Genomic DNA, 23,161 nt, shown 5'->3' with positions numbered 1-23,161 from the left:
TAAAAAATAACTTAACTAAACCATAATTTAAGCTATTAACATAACTATAACCATAGTCTTATAGCATACAGTACAAGTTTCATAACTGGAGAAATATAAGTAATAAAAGATGTCACATGAATAAAAGTTTTTCACCTATGAAGTGGGCAAAAGCAAAGACAGAAATGGCCATAATATTCAGTTCAGAATATATGGGGGGAAAAAATGCTCACAAATTATAGGATTTTTTTTGATAGAATGATTTGGTCATTTCTATCAAAAGAATATGTTTGGTGCAATTTCAATTTTTAGAATACATCCTAGAAATATATTTGTGAATTAACAAAGATATACAGAAGTTACATGGTTTGCAACATTGTGTATTTAGAGAGAAAATCATGAGACAGCATAAATAACCTCAAAATGGGGAAGGTGAAAGAATTAATATTATAACCATAAAGTTGAGTGGCATAAAGTATTAAAGAGAATGAGGTATAATTAATTACAATGGTATAGCTATATATCCAAAATACGTTTTTAAGTGAAAAAGTAATTTTCAGTACAGAAACCCTGATCACGTTCATATAGTGGTTATCATAAGACAAAAGACCTAGTAGGGGGAATATAGCTTGGAGTCTTTTTTCAATACATAGTTTTCTTTTTTAAAAAAATAGTTACCATAACATTCATTACTTGTATAATTATAAAATTTTGTAAAGTAATGATCCCATTAGTGTTGATAAGTATAACATTAGGTATTCATTTAGCAATATCTAGATGAAAAGCTTCCTCATGCATCAAGGCACTTGAGTAGGTGTCATATCTTAGAACTGTATGCTTGGCAGTATAATATAGAAATCATCTTGATACTGAAGTAATATTCTTTTATTTTTAAAGAATAGCATGGAAGAGTAGGTGCCTTCTTCAAAGGCCTAGATCCTAAGGAAAACTGAACCTTCAGATGGATGCAGTGTGGTCCAAACCAATGTTTAACATCAACAACGAAAATGTCTGTAGAAAACATGCATACAATTTCCTGAAAGAATTTTAAAAATTCAGGTTCCTGGGACATACCCCAGACCTGAGGAATTAATAGATGGGATTAAAGAAATTACACTTTTAATAGCACCACACTACAGAATAAAGTTTGAAAACTTGTGTTCTAAACTTTGTAGATCTGAGGGCTAAGATAAGGGAAGAAATGGAAAAGGCTCAGATAGGTCTTTATATTTCACAGTTCTAAAAAATAATAACTGGGAAAAATAGTACTATTTCTTTACTGACTCTAGCCATTTGGTAAGTAAAATTAAGAAATAAGGCTAGTGGTTTCTTTTAGTTAAAAGCAATGACTTGCTTTAACACTTTTATTTCAAATGAAACAATTAAAATAAAATAGGAAGCAATAGTCTTTGTAAAACACACTAACTTTAGTGGGATTTCTTATCAGTTCACTATAATTTTCTTGGTTGTGGTATAATTGAGGTTTTGGATTTGTTGTTTATAGTCATAGAATTCTTTAACTTTATGATGGAAAGCACTATGTATAAATATATTTAGTATGGATGTTATGATCCCTTCATTATTGGTTGGCAAGATTTTTAAGTATGCATTTAAATGATCTTTTACATTAGGCTCAGTAATTTTTATCATTCATTGTTTCTTTTATTTCCCTAAATGATTCTCTGTGATTTTGTTATACACTTTTACGTTTATAAATCATGTCTAAGAATCAACAATAATTAATAAAAGTGATGAATTCATAGTTCTTTTTCATATAATCGCATTTTGGAGTCATGTTTTCTGCATACTTTTTGTTAGTTTTCATGTGTTATCCAGCTTTGGGGTCTCCTATATATTAGCCTTTTAGTCTTAAAAGTAATTGAAGGAATTTATTTTTGCCAACATAAAAGCTTTTGGTCCAATTTACCCATTTTGCATAATTTTATTGAAAAGCTGTTCTCTAGTTCTCCCAATCTCAAGCACTTTTGTTTAAAGCATCTGGTGTAACAGCTGTCGAAGTCGGTATTTTCCTTGCCTCCTTCATTTTCCTCCTTGCCTCCTGCGTTTCCATCATATTCCCTGTTCATCATGACTCAATATCTTTATCTTTTATCATAAAATGACTCTTCTAAAACACTCTCAAGTACTATTCCTACTTGAATCAGATTGGTGTTTCTTTCTTCAAGAAGTTACCATGATTCAATCACCAGTGTTAAAAAGAGAGTTATGTTCTACCACTTGAAAGGATTACATGTGCGTGTGTATGTGTGTAAATGTAATGAGATAGATATATATTTATTTATATAAAATACATATAATAAACTATATAAATATATCTAATAAAATTATAAAATCAAAGGCAGGTTAATCAATTGATGTCACCTGGTATTTTAGAAAGGTGTCATGGAATTTTGATTGTGTTTCTAGGAATTTTGAAATATCATATTCTTTCTTTATCATCCTCAACTCCTTAATTTTTTTTTTTAAAGAATCAATTTTTTAAATTTATTTATTTTTGGTTGCGTTGGGTCTTCATTGCTGCTCGCGGGCTTTCTCTAGTTGCGGCGAGTGGGGGCTACTCTTTGCTGCGGTGCGACGGCTTCTCATTGCGGTGGCTTCTCTTGTTGTGGAGTGCCAGCTCTAGGTGCATGTGCTTCAGCAGTTGTGGCATGTGGGCTCAGTAGTTGTGGCTCATGGGCTCTAGAACACAGGCTCAGTAGTTGTGGCACACGGGCTTAGTTGCTCTGCAGCATGTGGGATCTTCCCAGACCAGGGATCGAACCCGTGTCCCGTTCATTGGCAGGCGGGTTCTTAACCACTGAGCAACCAGAGAAGTCACTCAACTTCCCATTTTGCAATTTAACATTAACATATTATGAGGGTTATTGTGAATTGGCTATAATATGTACTCCATCTATTCCAAGGATTTTGAGTATTATTTGAGGATTATTATAAATATATACAAATATTAGAAACATAAAAATTAGATACATATCTTTGTTTATATATAATTATACCTTAATTTTCTACACATATAGCTTGAGTTGGATTGGTATTACTCTCCTCTTCTCATAGTGTTCTAGCTGTCATAGAAATCCAACTAATAAATATAGTGTCTTTGAGAGAAAAATGCTTTGTTTTGAAACGTCTATATTTTGGTTTTTATCATTAGGTGAGTCTTATTGATCTTTGCCATCTCTTGCCTAAAGCCATTAAAGGGAAGTTGTTAATGGCAAAAATATGATGGCTAAATTTGTGCCTTTATTACCAAACATATTTGATTCCTTTCTATTGATCCTCTTCATCCTGCCTGGTCAGTAATTTGTACAAAAAACTAGGTCTTGTTGTTTCTGTCACTGGTTAAATATTTGAGCTTCAAATATAATACATCAGGTATACGAAACAGAATAGTAAACACACGGCAAAGTTTTTACTCACAGTGATATCCAATGATGTGTCTGGTGCAGCAGGAACTGTGTGTGTGTCTGTGTTTATGTTGGCAGAGAAACCATTTCTAACATGGTAGGACTGATATTTATTAGTTCTTCTGTTACCTACATGATATACCAAGTCCAACACTTCTCCTGAGCATGTGAAACTGAAGGCATACAGAGATTACAACATACAACAGATACAACTTGACAGGAAATTCTAGATTGCTGAAAGTCAGCTGAAAACATGTTATAGTTTCAACAAATACACCACCCTTAACAAAAGCACTGCCTATAAATTTGGCAAATAATTAGCAGCTGGTTTTTGAAAAGGCAGGAGCCAGGCAGCAGGGCTCTTGAGCACATAAGCAGACAGCCCATAGGTAGCTCCATTTTATCAGGTTAATTGACAAAATTGTGTCTAATTAAATTAAAGATGCTTTGGATTCCCCCCAAGGTGTGTCTGTAAAAGGACTGAATATGCTGTTGGAGGCAGTTACTTGAAGCCATCATGTTCATGTTTAGTTGGAGTTGAATTCCTGTTTTCAATATAGCTGGGTTTGGAAAGAGAAATCTGGAGTGTTTATTGCTGTTTGTTTCTTTTCCTTTTTCTTTTTTCTTGACAGCTTCTTTCAGTCCATTCTAGGACTTGGATATGTCTCTAGATAAAGCTGGCAATTAAAATTTACACATTAACATATATAAAAATATTGCATATGTCAATTGAAGTAGGTCTGTGGGTTTTGAGGATTTGATATCTATGACCTGGATTATCCACTGCAGTCCTGAAAGAGCACAGAGTGATTTTTTACACTGGTAATACTGTTCCTGGGGTGGCAAGTTTCTTATCTCTTGCAGAAAGAACTCAGAGATGAGATAGGGAGATCAAGAAAGTAAAGTGAGCATTTATTTAAGCAGAGAGCGGGCAGACAGGTGAGTAGCTATCCCGGGTTTCTTTGGCAAGCCGGTTATGAGGTGCATACAAATGAAGGGGCAGAATATTCATTGGGGAAGGAGGAGTTTGGGGGTCGTATTTCCTGATTTTCATCCCAGCTCCACCTTCCCGAGGGGAGGAGGGATTTTTGTCCTTATTTAGCTTTTATCTGAAGTGTCATGGCATCAGTGCATGGTGGGTACTTCTTATCTGCAAGGCTAATTTTATTGTAATGAAAGCATAATGAGCAACAGGTTACATTCGGATGCAGGAGATTCATGTATTTCCCCACCTTTCTTTGCCTGTCTCCAGGACCCTCATCACCCCAAAGTGTGTGGTTTCCTGTCAGTCTGAAGGTTGCTGCTTTTCTTTGCCCATGGACCCCCGCTGTTTACAAGATGTGTGATTTCTTGCCACCTGGTCCATGTCCCACCCCCTCCTCTCTGCTCATATCTAGCTATCTGCCTGGTGTAACAATACTGCAGAGGTGACTACTTGAACCAATCACTTAGCTAATGTACAGAGCCAAATAAATTTCCCAGAATACCTTCACTCTACATACCATATGCAAGCAGCATGTGATATGAAAGAAGTAAAATGGTAAGCAAAAATTGGTGTCTTTTCTGCTTTCAACACTTCAATGCCTAGAGGAAACCATCCTCATTGTATCTCTGCCATCATCGTGTATGCACTACCATTATGTAAAACATGCTTTACAAAAGAAAATTTCTTGTTGGTGGTCATGATGGAAATGAAGAAAGTTCCAAGAAGAGGATGATAAAGGTTTTGGAATGTATTCTTAGTAACTATTAGTGCTGTGCTGTATTACTATTGTTACATTCAATTACCAATACTGTACAATGAAGCCCAGAGGGTGGGGTTGAAGGGAGGAGATCAGTGGTTCGTGGACAGAGGGAGGAAAATGTTGGGAAAATACTAAAAATAACTCATAGTCTAGAAGAATCCTAAAGGGTATGCAGATTTCTATGATAGATTTTTACTCAATGTCCAAGCTAGCTTACCTATGTTGACTTGTATGGTTTATGCTATATATATAAATGGCAAATTAAATATTATATTAGAACTCAACAGTGTTTGGGAAAAAATAAGAAGTAGTATAAGGAGCAAGAAGGTTCTAGGGGGACTTGTAGTAGGGAGCCAATTGCTGCAGTAAATAGGGTGATTATGGTATTACATATTGAGACTGAAAAGGTGTTATTAGATTTTGTAATATTGATACTGTATATCTGTATAAAATAACAAAGAAAAGGTAAACTATGTGAAGTTGTTCTGTAGTCCAACATTAATGGAGCTATTATGCATTTCCTTAGGTTCTACTATACCATGTTCAAGGTTCCATCTGGTTTTGGAGGTACCTTCTAAATGATACTAGGTTTCATCTGTCCATCTGTCTATCTATCTATCTACCTATCTATCTATCTTAGGGCTGGATAAAATTCAAATACAGCTTCCTTTTACATATAGAATATATTCAGCATACCACTCAGGACAATGCTTTTTAATTAAGACATAAATAGTCAGCCAATGCAACCACCTGTCTACATAGAAAAATCTGTGTTAGTCAAAAGAGCATTTCCTAAATAAAGATTTAAAAGCCCAAAATAAAATACTTCAAACCAGGAAAGAAAAAAACAGATCAGATCTTATTTAAACTTTTTTTTTTTTAAACCCCAGAAAGACAGCTAACCCTAGTTTATTGTTTTTCTTTTTGGAATCATCTTTCTATATGTATAGTCAAATTCAGGCACTAGATTGCCTTATAAATATTAATTTATAGTTAATTAGTCTTTTTATTTGAAAGAGTGCTGCAAATGTCTGGTTCGTCAAAGCATGCATACTAATTATAAGTAAAAGTACCTTCACAATCTTCATAAGGAAATGATAGTTTAATCTTAGGACTGTCACTTATTGCGATGCATGATGCCTGGCAGCTCTATGTCAAAATGAGTGGTCAGAAGGTTATACTTCAAAGACACTTAGGTTCTCAATTGACAAAACAATAACACAGAGAGACAATCCCCAGTTAAATGAGCAGCCCCATGTATATGGAGTTTCCAACACTTCATTTTACACACTTTGTAACTTTTTACTTGAATAGAGGAAATCCCAAATTATAGGCCAGGATTTGGGACAAAACTCAGAAGTTCCTAAAGGCACATGCTAATGTGAACTTGCTTACATTTGAATTGTTTTAATTGCCCTGTAGATTGGATGAAACTACTGTCTACTCACAATGTTTTTCCCTTCATTCTAGCTGTTCTTGCACTTCAACAGTGTTGTAAAATATTTAGAAAAATGTCTGGTAGATAAAAGTGGCTATCTACTCTATATTGGATCTCATCGTACACTACTAGGATTAGCATGGGTGGATATCTCCTTTCCTTGAGTTATTCTTAAATTTCTGAAAGGTACTATGTGACGCACTGGAGGAAGATTAAGAAATATATTTTAGCTTACAAACTAATACTGTCTTTAGACTTCTAGGAGTGTGCTAGGGATTATAATAACTGCTTTATATTTATATTAACTCATTCAATCTTTATAGCAACATTTTTAAACTGTTTTATTATTATTCTTAATTTTTAGATGATAAAATTACAGCTTAGAAAGGTTACAGTAAATAATGTAAAAAAAAGAATAAACAGAAACTTCAATTAAATACTGTCAGGAGGCCAGAATGGGGAGTTCTCATGCGCTGTGACTACAGCAGAGCCCAACAGGAAAAAGAAAGACTCCTCTTCTTTCCTGGCAAGGACTCAGCCAATGAAAAGCCATGGACTCTTTACTAGAGCCCTCCCAACTTCCTTTACCCTCTATAAAAAGAGTTCTTCTCAACATTTTTGCTGGGAACTTGCATGTGGCTTGTCATGGTTGCAGACCCCACATTGCAATGATCTGCTGATCACAAATAAACCTATTTTTACTGGAGAAAAAACTGGTAGCCTGTTTTAGGTCAACACTGTAAATCACGTAATATGAAAATAGAAACTACAGATTTCAGTATAAGCTGGCTTGTGACAGGGGCCCAGAGTCTTAAACACAGTACAACATTGATTTTTAATGTTAAATTAGTTATTTTTCTTTTTAGAGAATTTCTGGCTTTCTTTCCATTCAAAGAGCTACTAAATTCTGGAAATTCTTCAAATGAGAAATACACTTTTCATGTAAAGTGTAAAATTAGTAAGGATGTTTGGAAATTTCATCATCAATAGCTACATGTACCCATGTAATTTCAAACTGAAATTTCAATCGAAATTAAAACTCACTCTTTCCTTGATTGTTGTGCCTCCCATCTACTGCATTTCACACTCTTTTCCTACCACTCTCCCTTGTACTCAGTTTGCTCAATCTGCTTATGCCTGCTGGAAAAGACATGGCATGTCTTTGACCTTAAGATCTGGGCTGGAGAACTTGGTTTGCCTATCTAGATCCTCTCTTCATGTTTCTCCACCTTTCTCTGTTCAGCCAATGGGGATCATCAAGACAGGATCAGGAGGAAAGAGGGTAGAGGTCCACATGTTTTAACCCTGGCTCCTTCCCAGTGGGGTCAGTGCAAGTGGACTGAGTTCCTCAAGCAAAGGCTATTGGAGCTCCTGTGAGGCTGTGATCTTTCTACATTGCTTTCTTTGTCTTAACTGCTCTCTCATCCCCTCATTTTGTCACTAGCCCTAGGATATTATGCTTTTCCTGTGGCTTCCCTACACAATGTTCACACACTTGTAAATAGTTCCTTTATTAAACTCTTCTCCAGTTACCCATTTTGAATGAACTATGTATTCTCTGCTAGGACTTTGATTTTGACAGGGCATATGCATTTAGTATTCTTTCTGCTAGGAACACCTTTCTCCCAGATATCCTCATTGCTATTCGTTTATTCCCATGAAGTTGTTGCTCAAATGTCACTTTTCTCAGTGAGGTCTATTCTGACATTTTTATTTAAAATTACAACTACTGCCCCTATCCCAGCATCCATATTCCCCTTACCTAAATCTGTTGCTTTATAGCAATCATCACCTTATAATAATCTACCTAATTTATGTATTAATTATTCTCATTGACTTTGCTCATCATTAACATGTAAGAACCACGAGAGGAAAAATATTTGTCTATTTAGTTAATTTATGTCTCCCAAGCTCTAACAGAGTGCCTAGCACATAGTAAGCAGTCAATAAATATGTTGGATGGATTTAAAAGTTAATGCAGGGGAAGTAAGTTTGACAAGGGAGGCAGCATGGTATGGTGCTAAGAACATAGTCTATGAAATCAGATATATCTTCTTTCAAATCACAACTCAGCCATTTGCTAGCTTTGTGAAGTTAATCTTGATGAAATTCAATCTCGTTATCTCTAATATAGGCTAACAATACCTTGCAGAGCTGTTGTGAGGTCATAGGTTGCCTGGTGTCCTGGTGATATCCGTAAATATTAGTCTTCTGCTACACTTATTTAGTGGTGTTGTATTCTACCCATATTATATTACATCTAAAGAGTTGGGTCACATGATTAAAATACAAGTACAATTACTAAAAATGCTCATAGCACTCTACTTTTTCTCACCCTACTAGTCTTCACTCTTCTTTTCATGTTGTGGGCCTTCCACACATCAGGGAAAACATTTATCACCATATGAGCTCCACTGCCAAAGGGTAAATATTCCAAGGCACAATTACTAGATTTCCCTCTCAAAAATGGATAGCATACCTTCTCTCACTGCCCCCACCTCTTTCCACATATATATATGTATAATGTCATATCATAGGCAGGACCTTGAGGGACTATGGACTTACTATTTCACTCAGTTTTTTATAACAGTAAAAGAGGGAAGATAAAGGAATTAGGAATTAGATGAAAATTTTAAAAAAAACTTGTTTTGATAATATCAAATAAAAATTTAATGTGGCCCTTAGATCACTAATATTTTTCTTGTTTTGACTATTAGTTTCTGGGATGCAAACTCAAATCCCATTCTTAGCAGATAGAAACTTTACTTAATATAATGATATTTCAGTGCAATCAAACTTGAATTTTGATGGACAATTATGATTTTTCTGTTCTTATTCAAATGTATCCCCAGCCTAAATCTTTTGTTGTAAACCAGGAAAATCTACAATGTCAAATGGACATCTCTTCTCTGTTGTCCTATAAATACCTCAAGCTGAAAACATCTCAAATTGAATTCATCTTCCTCTCCCACAAACTTACTCATCCTCCTTTATAGTTTAACTGAATTGCTTAACTATTCAAATAGTTGCTAAAGCCAAATCTAAGAGTCATTCTTGCCTCCTCTTTCTCTGGCTAAATCTTCTGCATTGATTCATACATCCATCAGCAAACACTTATTGAGTACCTCCCAGACCCTATGATGCATAAAATATTTCTGTCCTCATGAAACTTACATTCTAGTGAAGTAAAGAACTCATAGACATGTAAATCGATGAGCAAAATAATTTCAGACTGTCATAATTCCAAAGAAGAATATAAGAGTCCTGTGACAGAGTGTGAATGGAGGGTGGGTGAGGAATCACTGAGGAAAGGTCTCTCTGAGGAGATGATAATCTAAGATGAAAAGATCATTGTCAGGTGAAGTCAGCCATGCAAAGATAAAGGAACAGGGTCTATTCCAGAAAGAAGAAAGAACCAATGTACATATATACATTTCTGGGCACATTCACAGAACAGAAAGAAAATTAGTATTGATGGATGACCATAGTGATAGAGAACATCTTAGATGAACCTGATATATTAGCAAGGACAAGGTGAACTAAAGATTTTGTAAATTATGTCAAGACTTTGACTTTGATTCCTGGTGTAAGGATAAAACATTGAGGGAGCCAGTGACTCACTAAATCTATGCAAATCTCTTCAGATCTTTCGACCCTATTTTCCTCTGACTTCAACTCATGGCTAGCTGTTCCCTCCATTCAGGCCATGATTAATTAAAACATTAATTGAATTAATCCATTAATTGTTCTTTATCCATACTCTTCAGTCTTTCTACCCTCTAAGTCTACTCTCCACAATAAAGCCAGATTTACTTATTTAAGACTTTATTTTTTAGAGAAGTTTTAGGTTCACAGAAAAATTGAGAGGAAAGTATAGAGATTTCCCATTATTCCAGGAGATATATATCTGGGGGTCAGGCTTGGTGCTGTTTTCTTGTTTGCTTTGGTTTTTTTTAGTAGACTTTATTTCCCATATACTGTCTGCCCCCACACAGGCATAGTTTCCTTTGTTATTGACATGCCCCATCATAGTGGTATATTTGTTACCATCAGTGAATCTACGTTGACACCTCATTATCACCCAGAGTCCATAGTTTACATTGCAGTTCACTCTTGGGATTGTATATTCTATGGGTTTGGACAAATGTAAAATAACATGGATCCATCATTAGAGTACCATACAGAGTATTTTCTCTGCTCTAAAAATCCCCTGTGATCCTCCTAGTCATTTCTCTCTTCTTCTCTACCCTCTAACACCCTGGCAACCATTGATCATTTTATTGTTTCCATAGTTTTGCCTTTTCCAGAAGGTCACCTAGTTGGAATCATATAGTATATAGCCTTTTCAGAATGACTTCTTTTACTTAGAAATATGCATTTGTTTCTTCCATGTCTTTTCATGCCCTGAAAGTTCATTTCTTTTTAGCAATGAATAATATTCCATTGCACTGATGTACTACAGTTTCTTTATGCATTCACCTATTGAAGGACACCTCTTTTGCTTCCAAGTTTTAGCAATTATGAATAACGCTTCTATAAACATTCATGTGCAGGTTTTTTGTGTGGACCTAGGTTTTCAACTTCTTTGGGTAAATACCAAGGAGCACAATTGCTGGATCATATAGTAATAGTATGTTTAGTTTTATAAGAAACTGCTAAACTGTCTTCCAAAGTGGCTATACCATTTTGCATTCCTACCATTAACTACTGTGGGTTCCTGTCGCTCCACATCCTCACCAGAATTTGGTGTTGTCAGTGTTTTGGATTTTGGCCACTCTAATAGGTGTGTGGTTTATTCATTTTTAAGGAAATTCTCTCATGTTACTCTCTTGATGAAAAGTCTTTGATGATTGAATAAAGAAGGAAGGAAGAAAGGCAAAAGGAAGGCACAATTCTCCACTTGTTCTTCATTGCCATGAAGGTAAAATCAGGTTCTTCAACAAATGTTAAAAGATCCCTTCTGTATGATCTCTTTCCCCAACGTCACCATCTCTCTTATGCATTCTGTATGTTTGAGACAGTGAACTATTTATAGTTCCTGAATAAGCCCTGCTTTTATTCCTGGAATTTACATGTGTTATTTTCTTTGCCTAAATAATTTTCAACCAGTTTGTCTGGCTAATTCCAACATAATTTTTGGATGTCAGTATTATTCTGGACAACCATGCCCCCCCACCCCAGAACTGGTTAGTTGGCCTGGTGTGTCTTCCCATAATGACCCTTTATTTACTCCTATCATGGAAGAATCACACTATGTGGTGTGATTGTTTCTTGTCATTTTTAAACTGTAAGCACCTTGAGGGAAGACTGCATTATTTTCATTGGGTTATTCATAAACACTTGATATTTAGTAGATGTCAATTAATATTCACTGCATCACACTCAATTGATTTGATGTCTGTGTGTCATTCCCCTCAAGATAAGAAAATGGAGGTGGGCAGGGTGGGAACAAAACTATACTTTGGTAACCTCTTATACACAATCTCACCTGACCTTTTTTGGTTTGTATACAGTGACATCAAACTTATGGTGAAATAGTTGAGAAAATATGATATAAATATACATATATATAGATTTGATAAATATTTGAATGATATCAATAAGGAAAATCACAGAAAAATATTTTCATGTATATAACTCAGAGCGATATCTATTTATTGGTTTTAGTGAATGAAATTAATAAATATGTATATGTAATTAATCATTTGACTATGATATTGCTTTTTAGAAATAAACTATTTAATTTAGAATAGCTTTAGATTTATAGAAATAATTATCCACATCCAATTTTCCCGATTATTAACATGGTAGTATGGTACATTTCTTATAATTAAAGGACCAATATTGATACATTATTATTAACTAAAGTCCATGATTTATTCAGATTTTCTAAGATTTACCTAATATCATTTTTATGCCACAAGATCCCATCCCAGATACCACACTGCATTTAGTTATCATGTCTCAAAGCTACGACTCACTTGACTGTGACAATTTCACAAACTTTTCTTGTTTTTGATGACCTGAACAGTTTTTCAGAGTACTGGGTCAAGTATTTTGCAGAATATCCCATTATTAGGATTTGTCTGGTGGTTTTCTCACAATTAAACTGGTTATGGATTTTAATGAGGAAGACCAATAGGAAAACTGCCATTCTTATTACACCATATCAAGAATACATATATCAACATGACTTTTCGATGTTGAAGTTGACCTTGATTGCCTGGCTGAGGTAGTGTTTGTCTGAGTTTTCTACTGTAATGTTAATACCCCCACCTCTTTCCGTACTGTAGCCTTTGGAAGGATGTCACAATGCACGGTCCACTTTGGAGTGGAGAGCTATGCTCCACTTCCTTCAGAGTGAGATATCTACATAAATATTTTGGAATTCTTGTACATCAGAGATTTTTCCATAGAAATTCCTTTTTAAATATTGTTTATATTTTTATTTTTAGCCTGCTTCAAATAAAAGTCTTACAAACTACACATAAGTATAGATGTTTATCGCTGCCATTCCTGGCCTCAGAGAATTAAATCTTAACCCATAAGTAAGAGAAGGTATATATTTTTGTTTGTCAATTTTAATTACAAGAGACATAAAACTAAAATGCAATATACTTATCATTTTCTTCTTTTTTGGCTACCTGTTAAGTTTTTTCTGATAGGTGAGAAGAAAGATTGATTTATGTATTCACTGTCCCTTGCAAACACACACATACACACACACACACACACACACATACATACATACATATACACACACCCAACACCTTAATTGCATATCCAGATCTAGTCATAGACCAGCTGTGAAGGAACTGAAGTTAGTCAGATTGGTTCAAATCTGCTTCCCTTGTCAAGATTTCATTGCCCCTACTCTGATGCCCCTAGTCTTCTCCCCATCTCCTTCTGTGAATGTTCTACACACAATAATCCCCTAAAGAAACTCCTATAAAATTATTTGAATACTGCTCTGTCTACAGTTGCCTTTTTAAAATAAATGAATTTAATTCATTAAGAGTAACATACTATCTGGCACTTTTAAGAAATAAGGTGCCATGTAATAAATGGAAATAGGGAATACATTTCAGACAAAAGAGGAAGATACAGAATCATATGATAGAGTGTACAGTATTAATTTTGAAATCTGATATATGGTTGACTTGACATCCAGCAAGACAGCTTTGAATTATAACCTGGGAAAAGTTAAGGTTGATCTCTGATTGACAGTGAAGACAAAAGCAGAGCAGTAAGCAAGTGATCAAAGAATTAAAGCAGAGTTTACAAACCAATTAACTCATAACTATGTCACAGTGGCAAGTAATTTTGCAAAGTGATGACCAGTGAATGGAGACTTGTAAAAAAGAGTCTTGCTTAGCACTTGGAGAAGAAGCAAACGTAAAAAAGCCTATCTAAGCAAGTATTTAGATTAACAAAACTTGTAAGACAAAATAAGAGATCAAATATCCTGATTTTAGCTCAGAGCTTGTTTTATTTTTTTATAAGTTGGCATTTGGTTAGTTGTCTTTTAGAATCATCTATTTAACTAGTAGATTAATTTCTTTATACATAAACGTGTAAATTTAATGATGAATCTATTCCCTTGATAGTGACCAGATCAGTGTGCTTCCTGCCTGCACAGAGCTTACTGTAGTCAAGAACTACAGAGGGCTCATTATAACATGCTGTCCCCGATAGATAGCAATTTGGAAGCATAACACAAAGTAAATAGCATTGCTTAACTTTTATGTATACCTGACCCTAAAATATCATGTTGTATTAAAAAGTGTTTGTCATGTGGTTGAGAATGAATATACCACTAGAAACACTTTAATAGCTCCTTACTGGAATTAGCTTTATTATAAATAAATTTTTAAAATCCAAAATAGAATTTTAAAATCATTTGTAGAAAATAGCTCATGTTTCTTTTTCTTTTTTCTTCCTTCGGAATATATACTAGCATAATAAAAATAAAATAAATTATAAAAAACAAATAAAAAAGAATTAGGACATTTCTCAGATGAAACTAAGTGAATAAATCTGCATACTTCTATTTGTTTGATGTAGCAGACAATTACATTATTACACTTCATAGGATAAACCTAGTTAACAAATCATGCACATTGTTCCCTTATTTCTATTCAGCCGATCACACGGTTAGACTATAGTCTGATAACTATTTCCATTTGCAGACTCAGAAATAAGAATTGTACTTCTGTTCATTTCTCTCCCCTCCCTAATGCTATTTAGATTAATAAGATAAACACCATTCTAAGTCATTTGTATTTGGCCAAGGTAAAGTACGTGGAATGAAATTTTATTCTTTCCATCCAATACAGTTCTCTCTGCAAAGAAAAAGTAATAGTAAAATATTGAAAATAGGAAAAAATTTGACATCTTAAGATGCTAATCTGATTTATATTGTTTTAATGTTCATTTTATTCTAATATACTAGAAAAACAAATGTTTGTAATGTTGTCTCATATCCTAACCCCTATCTTATTTTGCAATTTATGTGAATATCATTTGCAGACTAATTTTATTTTTAAACTTGAAGCCCTACAGGCTTTTCTGTCTGAGTAAGCTAGATAATATTTTTATTTATTTATATATTTCATTTATTTAGGGTGTTTCTTCAACCTTAGTCTTAGTCTTGTAACTAACGCAGATTGCTTTCTATGGAGTAGATTCGTTCTGAACATGTCACCTACAACTTCCAATTATCCCGGTTAGCTGCCAACCAGAAAAGAATAAATGAAAGGTATGAAAATGTTACTTACTCATGTATTCCATTATTGTGGTGTAAGTGAAATGGACTGATCAAAAAAACTGAGTCTAGTGTAAAGAAGTTTAAAATTGGACAGAACTGATTTTGATTACTGGCTCTACCACCACATGTGTTCTGCCCTTGCTTCCTTCTTAATTTCAGTTCAAAATATATAAAATAAGAATAGATAGTTTTTTGGGTTTTTTTTTTTTTTTAAGAATAGATAGTTTTATAAAAATAAATTTTCAAGTATTAAAAACTTGGTTGAGATAATATACAGAATATTAATCTGTGCACTTTTCTCTTCTTCTTGGTCTTTTTTTTAAATTGTACTTCATGTACCTCTTCTTTTTTGCCCTGAATAGTTAGATTTATTTATTACAAAGTCAGACAAAGGGCTATGCTTACGGCATTAGTCGAAAAGATTCAAATGCATGTTTTTTTAAGAAGAGTTTTTCAGAAGCAGAAATTTGATAATTGTTTGAGGAAGTTACATAAAAGGAGAAGGGACACCAGTGCCTTGGAAATTCAGGTTCTATGGAACTGGAGAGAGAAAACTGAGCCCTTTAACTTTGGCAAACAAAATGGATGAGAGGCTAGGTGTGGTTGGACAGGTCAAAATACCATGAATCTGTGTGGAAACAAACTCAGGGCCAATATGCACATTTTGTTACTAGCACCCAGCCAACTACCCACTGATTGTTCAGTTTGGAGCAATGAATGCCTTGTTGTGTCTAGAGATTTTATTTTAGTGTATTAATAATTTAATTAATCCTCAAAGCCAATAGAATAGGGGTTGAGAGGACTTGGACATGCTTTTGTATAATAGTACATAAAGTGGAAGCTTAGCCCCTGAAGAGGGGAACAGGGCAGAATCCATTTGAACTTGCTTCTAATCTGTACTCCAGTAGAATAGAAATGTGCTTCTCAAATGATCTGTAATGAAGGCCAATTTTAACTTTGTAAAATATAGTAAAAAAGATTGCAGTTATGCCGTTATATAGCCAGAAGTAGAAGTTATTGTAGGTTGTAAAGTAATAAGATGCATATTGTTCCCAATGTGTCATTTTAAAAATATATATTAAAAAGAAAATAGCCATGGATTTATCTAAAAAAACAATATAAATATTTGTTTATCAATTTGTTAACAAAGAGAAATCAAACTGGTAAAATCTAGTTTTATTTTCTTGAGAGTACTCTGGCACCACTAATTATGATGGAATTTATTATCAAGGAACTTTATTATGTAATTTTTAGGCATAGTGGACTATTATACAGGCTTAAGCTGTATTGTGTAGATTTTTGAAAGATATTTTCAGCTTTAAAAGGGCTAGTTAAAAGATATATAAAGTTAATTTTTAGCCTAATAAAAGGTAGCATAAAATTGGGGAGTTAAAAGTTCCCCATTGTAATAAGAGTTTTGAATGGTTTCTTCTTACTGAAAATAATAAATGCGTTTTAGAAAAGAAAAAAATTTTCCAATATATAGACTTCTGAGAAAATAGCTTTCAAATAGATAGAGAAGCTTAATCTCCCTTTTCATTGTGTTAAGTAGATTTTCAGGTACACACAATCTTTGTCATATTACGTCATGGGAAGGTGATTCATAACCACAGTTATACAATGACATTTCCTCAGTTTAGATCAATTTGGCAGGGTATATTTTTAGTTTATTTCAAGGTTGTCACTTGAGTAAATGAAATCATCTTGTCAGTTTATTCACCCTCCTATTTTTTACGTGCATTCCCTGAAAAAAAAATTCTGTGTGGTTTATTACTTATTAAATCACACTTGCCTTCCTGAATTGTAAAGGAGCTTTTAACAATTCAGCATTTGTGAAGTATACTTGAATTACCAGATGTCTGCTTTTATTGAGGAATATGTTTGGGTGTTTTGATCAATGGAAGTTTAGAAATACTAGGGAAAAGGCTGTTTTAGAAAGACAGCTGGCTGTCAGGTAGCAATAGACTCTTAATACTAGGATTTAGAACTCATAAGTAGACTGATGTATTTACAAAGCAGATAAGATAAAATGTAGAAACATCAAAGTTGTGTTGACTGCTGATTCTGACATGCTGAAACATTTTGATACTTGTTTTGGATTTTTAGCAGTTCATATCAGAAGTTGAATCAACAGAAGTATCAGGTAAATTATAGCATTATTTGTTCAGGGAGTCTCCTGTAGAAGCACAATCCTATTTAAGAGTGAAAAGGAATATGCTGTTACACTTTAGATTTTAGTCTCCCAGTATGTCTTACATAAGTGGCACCAAATTTGTTGTTCTTTGTTGACACTCCTTAGCTAAGGAGGAGGAGTTAATTTTTGGAGCTAACTTTGAAAAAAAGACTCTACTATGTGTTTCATTCTCCTTGAGCCAGAATAAGGTGTATATTTGCTCAGAACATGATTTAATGTGATTTTTTTTTTTTTCCTGAGGGATGTGCTTTCTTCTAGCAGTTTAAAATCTTTGGCACACTAACAACCTAGAAGTAATGGATAAATTCCTAGGAACATATAACCTATTAAGACAGGATCATGAAGAAAGAAAATCTGAACAGACTGATTACTAGTAAGGAAATTGAATCAGTAATCCAAAAAACTCCCAGCAAACAAAAGTCCAGGGCCAGGTGAATTCTACCAAACATTCAGAGAAGAATACCAATCCATCTCAAACTCTTCCAAAAAATAGACGAGGAGAGAATACTTCCAAACTCACTTCACAAAGCCAGCATTACCCTAATACCAAAACCAGACAAGGATACTACAAGAAAAGAAAATTAGAGGCCAATGTCACTGATAAATATAGATGCAAAAATCCTCAGGAAAATATTAACAAACTGAATTCAACAATGCATTTAAAGAATCATACACTGTGATCAATTGGAATTTATTCCAAGGATGCAAGTATGGTTCAACAACAGCAAATTGATCAATGTAATATGCTACATTAACAAAATGAATGATAAAAAAATAATACAATCATCTCAATAAATGCAGAAAAAGTACTTGATGAAATTCAACATCCATTTATGATAAAAACTCATAACAAAGTGGGTATAGAGGAAATGTACCGTAGTGTAATAAAGGCCATATATGACAAACCCACTGTTAATGTCATCCTCAATGGTGAAAACCTGAAAGCTTTCCCTCTAAGATCAGGAACAAGACAAGGATGCTCACTCTTACCACTCTGTGCGATATAGTACTGGGAGTCCTAGCCAGAGCGATTAAACAAGAAAAAGAAACAAAAGGCATACAAATTTTGAAAGGAAGAATTGAAACTGTCACTATTTGCAGATGACAGTGAAACTGTACTACTATCTTTCGCTGCACATAAGAATTAACTCAAAATGGATTAAAGACTTGAATGTAGGACCTGAAACTATAAAACTCCTAGCAGAAAACATAGGTGACAGTAAGCTCCTTGACATTAGCCTTGGAGATATTTTTTTTTTTGAATTTGACACCAAAAGCAATGGCAACAAATGTAAAAGTAAAAAAAGTGGGACTACATCAATTTAAAAAGCTGCTACACAGCAAAGGAAGCCTTCAGCAAAATGAAAAGGCAACCTACAGAATGGGAGGAAATATTTGCAAATCACAGATCTGATAAGGTACTAATGTCCAAAATATATAAAGAAGGCATTATAGCTCAATAGCAAAACACACACACACACACACACACACACACACAGATACACACAAATCTGATTAAAAAAATGGGCAGAGATTCCTAATAGACATTTTCCCAAAAAAGACACACAGATGCCAACAAGTACATGAAAAGATGTTCAATATCACTAATCATCAGGTGTACGCAAATCAAAACCACAGTGAGATTTAACCTCACACCTGTCAGAATAGCTATTATTAAAAAGACAAGAAATAAAAAGTTTTGGCAAGGATGTGCAGAAAAAGGAACAGTTGTACACTGTTGGTGGGAATGTAAATTAGTGCAACCACTATGGAAAACAGTATGGGGGTTCCTCAAAAACTTAAAAAAAAGAACTACCATATCATCCAGCAATTCCACTTCTGGGTATTTATCCAAAGAAAATAAAAAACACTAACTCAAAGATACATGCACCCCCATGTTCACTGCAACATTATTTACAATAGCCAAGACATGGAAACAACCTGTGTCCAGCAATGAATGAATAGATAAAGAATATGTGATATATTATAATATATATAATTAAATATTATATACATAATATTATTCAGCAATAAAAAAGTAGGAAATCTTGCTATTTGTGACAACATGGATGGACCTCGAGGGCATTATGCCAAGTGAAATAAATTACACAGAGAAAGACAAATACTGTATAGCCTGTCTTATATTTGGAATCTGAAAAACAATCCAGAAAAATAAACTCATGGACACAGAAAACAGACTGGTAGTTGCCAGGGGCAGGGGCTGGGGGCTGGCAAAATGGGTGAAGGTAGTCAAAAGGTATGAGCTTCCAGTTAAAAAATAAATAAGCCACTGGGAATGTAGGTACAGCATGATGACTATAGTTAATACTACTGTATTGTATATTTGAATGTTGCTAAGAGAAGAAATCTTAAAAGTTCTCATCATGAGGAAAAAAATCTGTAGCTATGTATGGTGACTGACGTTAACTAGACTTACTGTGGTATCATTTCAAAACTTATACAAATATAGAATCATTCCATTTACGGCTGAACCTAATACGCTATATATGTCAATTATACTTCAATTAAAAAAAAAAGCATTTTAAAAACTTTGTGTAATTTTATTTGTAAAAAATTTTCAAAATAAATGTATTCAATATTGAATTATTTAATATTTAATTATGGACCGTGGATCACACGTATGCTTTAAAAATGAATATGCACATATTGGCGTGCATACTGCACATTTTTTTTACAAAGGGGTGCACAATCAAGCAAGTCTGGAGAAAACAGCTGGGGCGAGCCTACGACAGCTCAGTGTGGCCGGTGCAGCCCAGCCTTGTGCCTGTGGTGGAGAAGTGACAGGACAAGGATTGAGGTGTGCTCAGTAAGACAAGGTATGCGAGCCTTCTGAACAGGTGGAGGAGAAGGAACCTAGCTTAGAGGGCAGCTGAGGGACAAAGAAAATCAGGAGCTGCCTGAGTCACCTAAACCCACCCAGCAGCAAGCACAGGTGACTCCAAAGACCTGAAGAAGGAAGAGAGGGCGTCTCCAAGCCCCGTCTAATGGTAGGGCAGAGCCCTGTTCCAAGCCTGGGCGCCTGCTGCCACCACTGCTCACCTTCCCGCCCTAAGCCCCTGAAAGCCGCAATTCTTTTCATCGGGGTAGAAAGGCAATTAACACCATTTTCCAAGTTCCTAATTTGAAATCATAGCATCAGAAATGGACAGACCTGTATCCACTGTCTCGCAGCAAGCACTTTTGATGTTCCGAAGCGTCCACTCGATGGCGGCCAGAAGCGGGTAGCAACAGAGCTACTCCTTTCAGGGTACCGCCCAAGTACAGGTGGAAAGGTGGAAGGGAGATGCTCAAAGGCAAAGGCAGGGATTCTGAGGGACAGAAGTGCACCCGGGAGGGAGGCTGCACAGGGTCTGGGTAAGGAACGGAGGCGGGATGCTGCCCCTTACCTGCCAAGGGCTCCGGCCAAGTCGCTCTCTGGGCCTCGTCTTCCTCACCTTCTTCAGCTGCAGGGCCGGTGCTGGTCTCTGGGCCACGACTCCCTAGTCTCGCGCTTCTTCCTCTCCTCCAGCAGCTGACCGCTGACCTGGCGGACCTCCTCCTCGAACAGCTGCCTGACCTTCTCCAGCCCGGGACGCTGCTGGTGATGGAGCTGCTCCTTGCTTGCTTCAGGGCAAGCTCTCTCTGCTGCGGCCCAACAAAGAACATGGAACTGTCTCCCGGGTCCTAATGTTCAGGTCCAGGGTCTGGTCCGGTCTCGCCCAGCTCTGCAGCTTCGCCAGCAGCCTCGCCTTCTCTAGCTCCACATTCAGCAGATTTTCCTGCATCTCCTGACGTCCCAGCCTTCGCTGCAGCCCCTCCGGTTCTTGTCTGCGCTGCCTGTTTGTTGGTCTCTCACTCTTCCGGCGGGGAGGCTTCTCTTCCCTCAGTTCGTTCAGCTCCCGCCATCTTGGGCAGCGGCACCGCTCAGACTTCCGGTTCTTCAGCCTCGCAGCAGGAATCACTGATGCTCCAGCTCCTTAATCTTATGCTCCTGGTCCGCTCTCCCTTCTTGGCCGGCCTGGAATTCCTAAATTTTCTGACTAGCTTCCTGTCATTTTTTTTTTTTGCCTGTGTGTGCTGCAAGTCCAGCTGCACGCACCTTCAGCTTCTGCTTCTCAGACTCCGGGAACTTCAACTGCACCTCCTAGCTCCGCACTCCACTGCCATTCCTAGATCTTCCCCTTTAAAGCGCTGATGGTCTCGCTGGCTTCTGCCAGGCCCTCCTTCTCCCGCGGGCTCTCGCTGGCTGCGTCCAGGCTCTGCTTCCGCCATCTGTTGCGCTCCAGCTGCTCTTTCATCTCCTCGTCCGCCTCGGCCTCCTGCTCCTGAAGCTGCTGAACGCGTGTCAAGAGCTCCTTGTTGCGGTCAGGCTCGAGCTGCCGACCCCTGGCACTGGTGCTGGACGCTCGCTCCAGTTCCACTCAAGCCCTCTTGTGACTCGGCGCCATCTGCATCTTTTCCCGCTCCATCTGGATGAGGCAAGTCTGAACGGATCTGCTTTGTGTGTTTGTCCAACTGCATCTCTGCTGGTACTGCGTCTGCAGAGAACCTTGGGTAGAGGTGGAAACATCCAGTCCAAATCCTCCCTCCACTCCCTGAGAAATGAAATTTTTCAAGACCTTAGGGTGGATAGGAAGGTGGCGTTTTCCCCCAGGTGTTCCATGTTCCAGCTCCTTCTTTCTTCCCTCCCTCCCACCCTTCCTTCCTTCCTTTCTTCCTTCCTTCCTTCCTTCCGTCTTTTCCTCCTTTCCTCCTCTCTTCTTTTTATCCTGTACTAAAGGTAACATCATCATACTGATTTTCCATTTTTGGTTCTTACTTTCATCAGTCCCAGGAAAAGGGCTTCTAGGGTGCTGCTTATTTTCTGTTTCTTAAGCTAGGTGCTGGTTACATTTGTGAAAATTCATGAACGTAGAGAATTATCATTTGTCACTTTTCTCTATATAAAATTCTGATCAAATATTTTATATGGGCTATATTTTGTCTCTATTGAACATCCAAGCTTGACCTGTTTTTGATATTAATTCTAAAATTCCCTCACAACTTCTTTATAACATCTGTTATTTCTGAAGGCCTAGCTCATGTTTCCTCATTCAGTTCAATGACTAAATTCTCAAACGTTATCCTTCTTATACTCCCACTATTGATTTTAGCTGTTGTTGCTATTTAAGTCCTTAATTTACAGGTGCTTACATTTTAACACTTGAAAATCATTTTAAAAATTAAATTGCAACTTTAAAATGAAGTTCTCAAAAATTGCAACTTGTTCAACTTGACTGTATATGAGAACGTGAAATCTAAAGGTGCCTTAAAAAAATCTAGACATAAGAAAAAATATAATCAAAAAGGGACATTATTATATAAATACAATAACAGAACTTCTGCTGTGTAGGTAATGCAGACAGTTCTAGGTATCTAGTCAATGAGCACACAGCAAGTACTTAAAAAGTTTTCATTTCCATTCTTTTGTTCATCTTCTCCCTCCTTCCCTTTCTGCCTCTTTCCTTTCCCTGCCTTTTCTTTTCTTTTCCGTTCCTTTCTTTTCTTTTCTTTTTTCTCCATTCCTTCCTTCCTTCCTTCCTTCCTCTCTCCCTCCTTCCCTCCCTCCCTCCC

The 23,161-nt window shown here is 36.1% G+C and overlaps 1 protein-coding gene across 1 annotated transcript in view; it reads right to left on the bottom strand.

The window, feature by feature from the left end:
- The window catches only part of LOC309627938 (uncharacterized protein), a 279,828-nt gene extending 257,637 nt beyond the window's left edge, over positions 1 to 22,191 (bottom strand). The window contains exon 1 of the mRNA XM_082390341.1: positions 20,956 to 22,191. Within this exon, the coding sequence (XP_082246467.1) occupies positions 20,956 to 21,214 (259 nt within the window). The 5' untranslated portion in view covers positions 21,215 to 22,191. The remainder of the gene's footprint in view (positions 1 to 20,955) is intronic.
- Between the last annotated feature and the right edge of the window lie 970 nt (positions 22,192 to 23,161).

Source organism: Balaenoptera borealis, assembly GCF_965194805.1.
Source record: "Balaenoptera borealis genome assembly, chromosome: 4".
Taxonomy (NCBI): Eukaryota; Metazoa; Chordata; class Mammalia; order Artiodactyla; family Balaenopteridae; genus Balaenoptera; species Balaenoptera borealis.
This window is presented reverse-complemented; position numbering and strand designations above follow the sequence as displayed.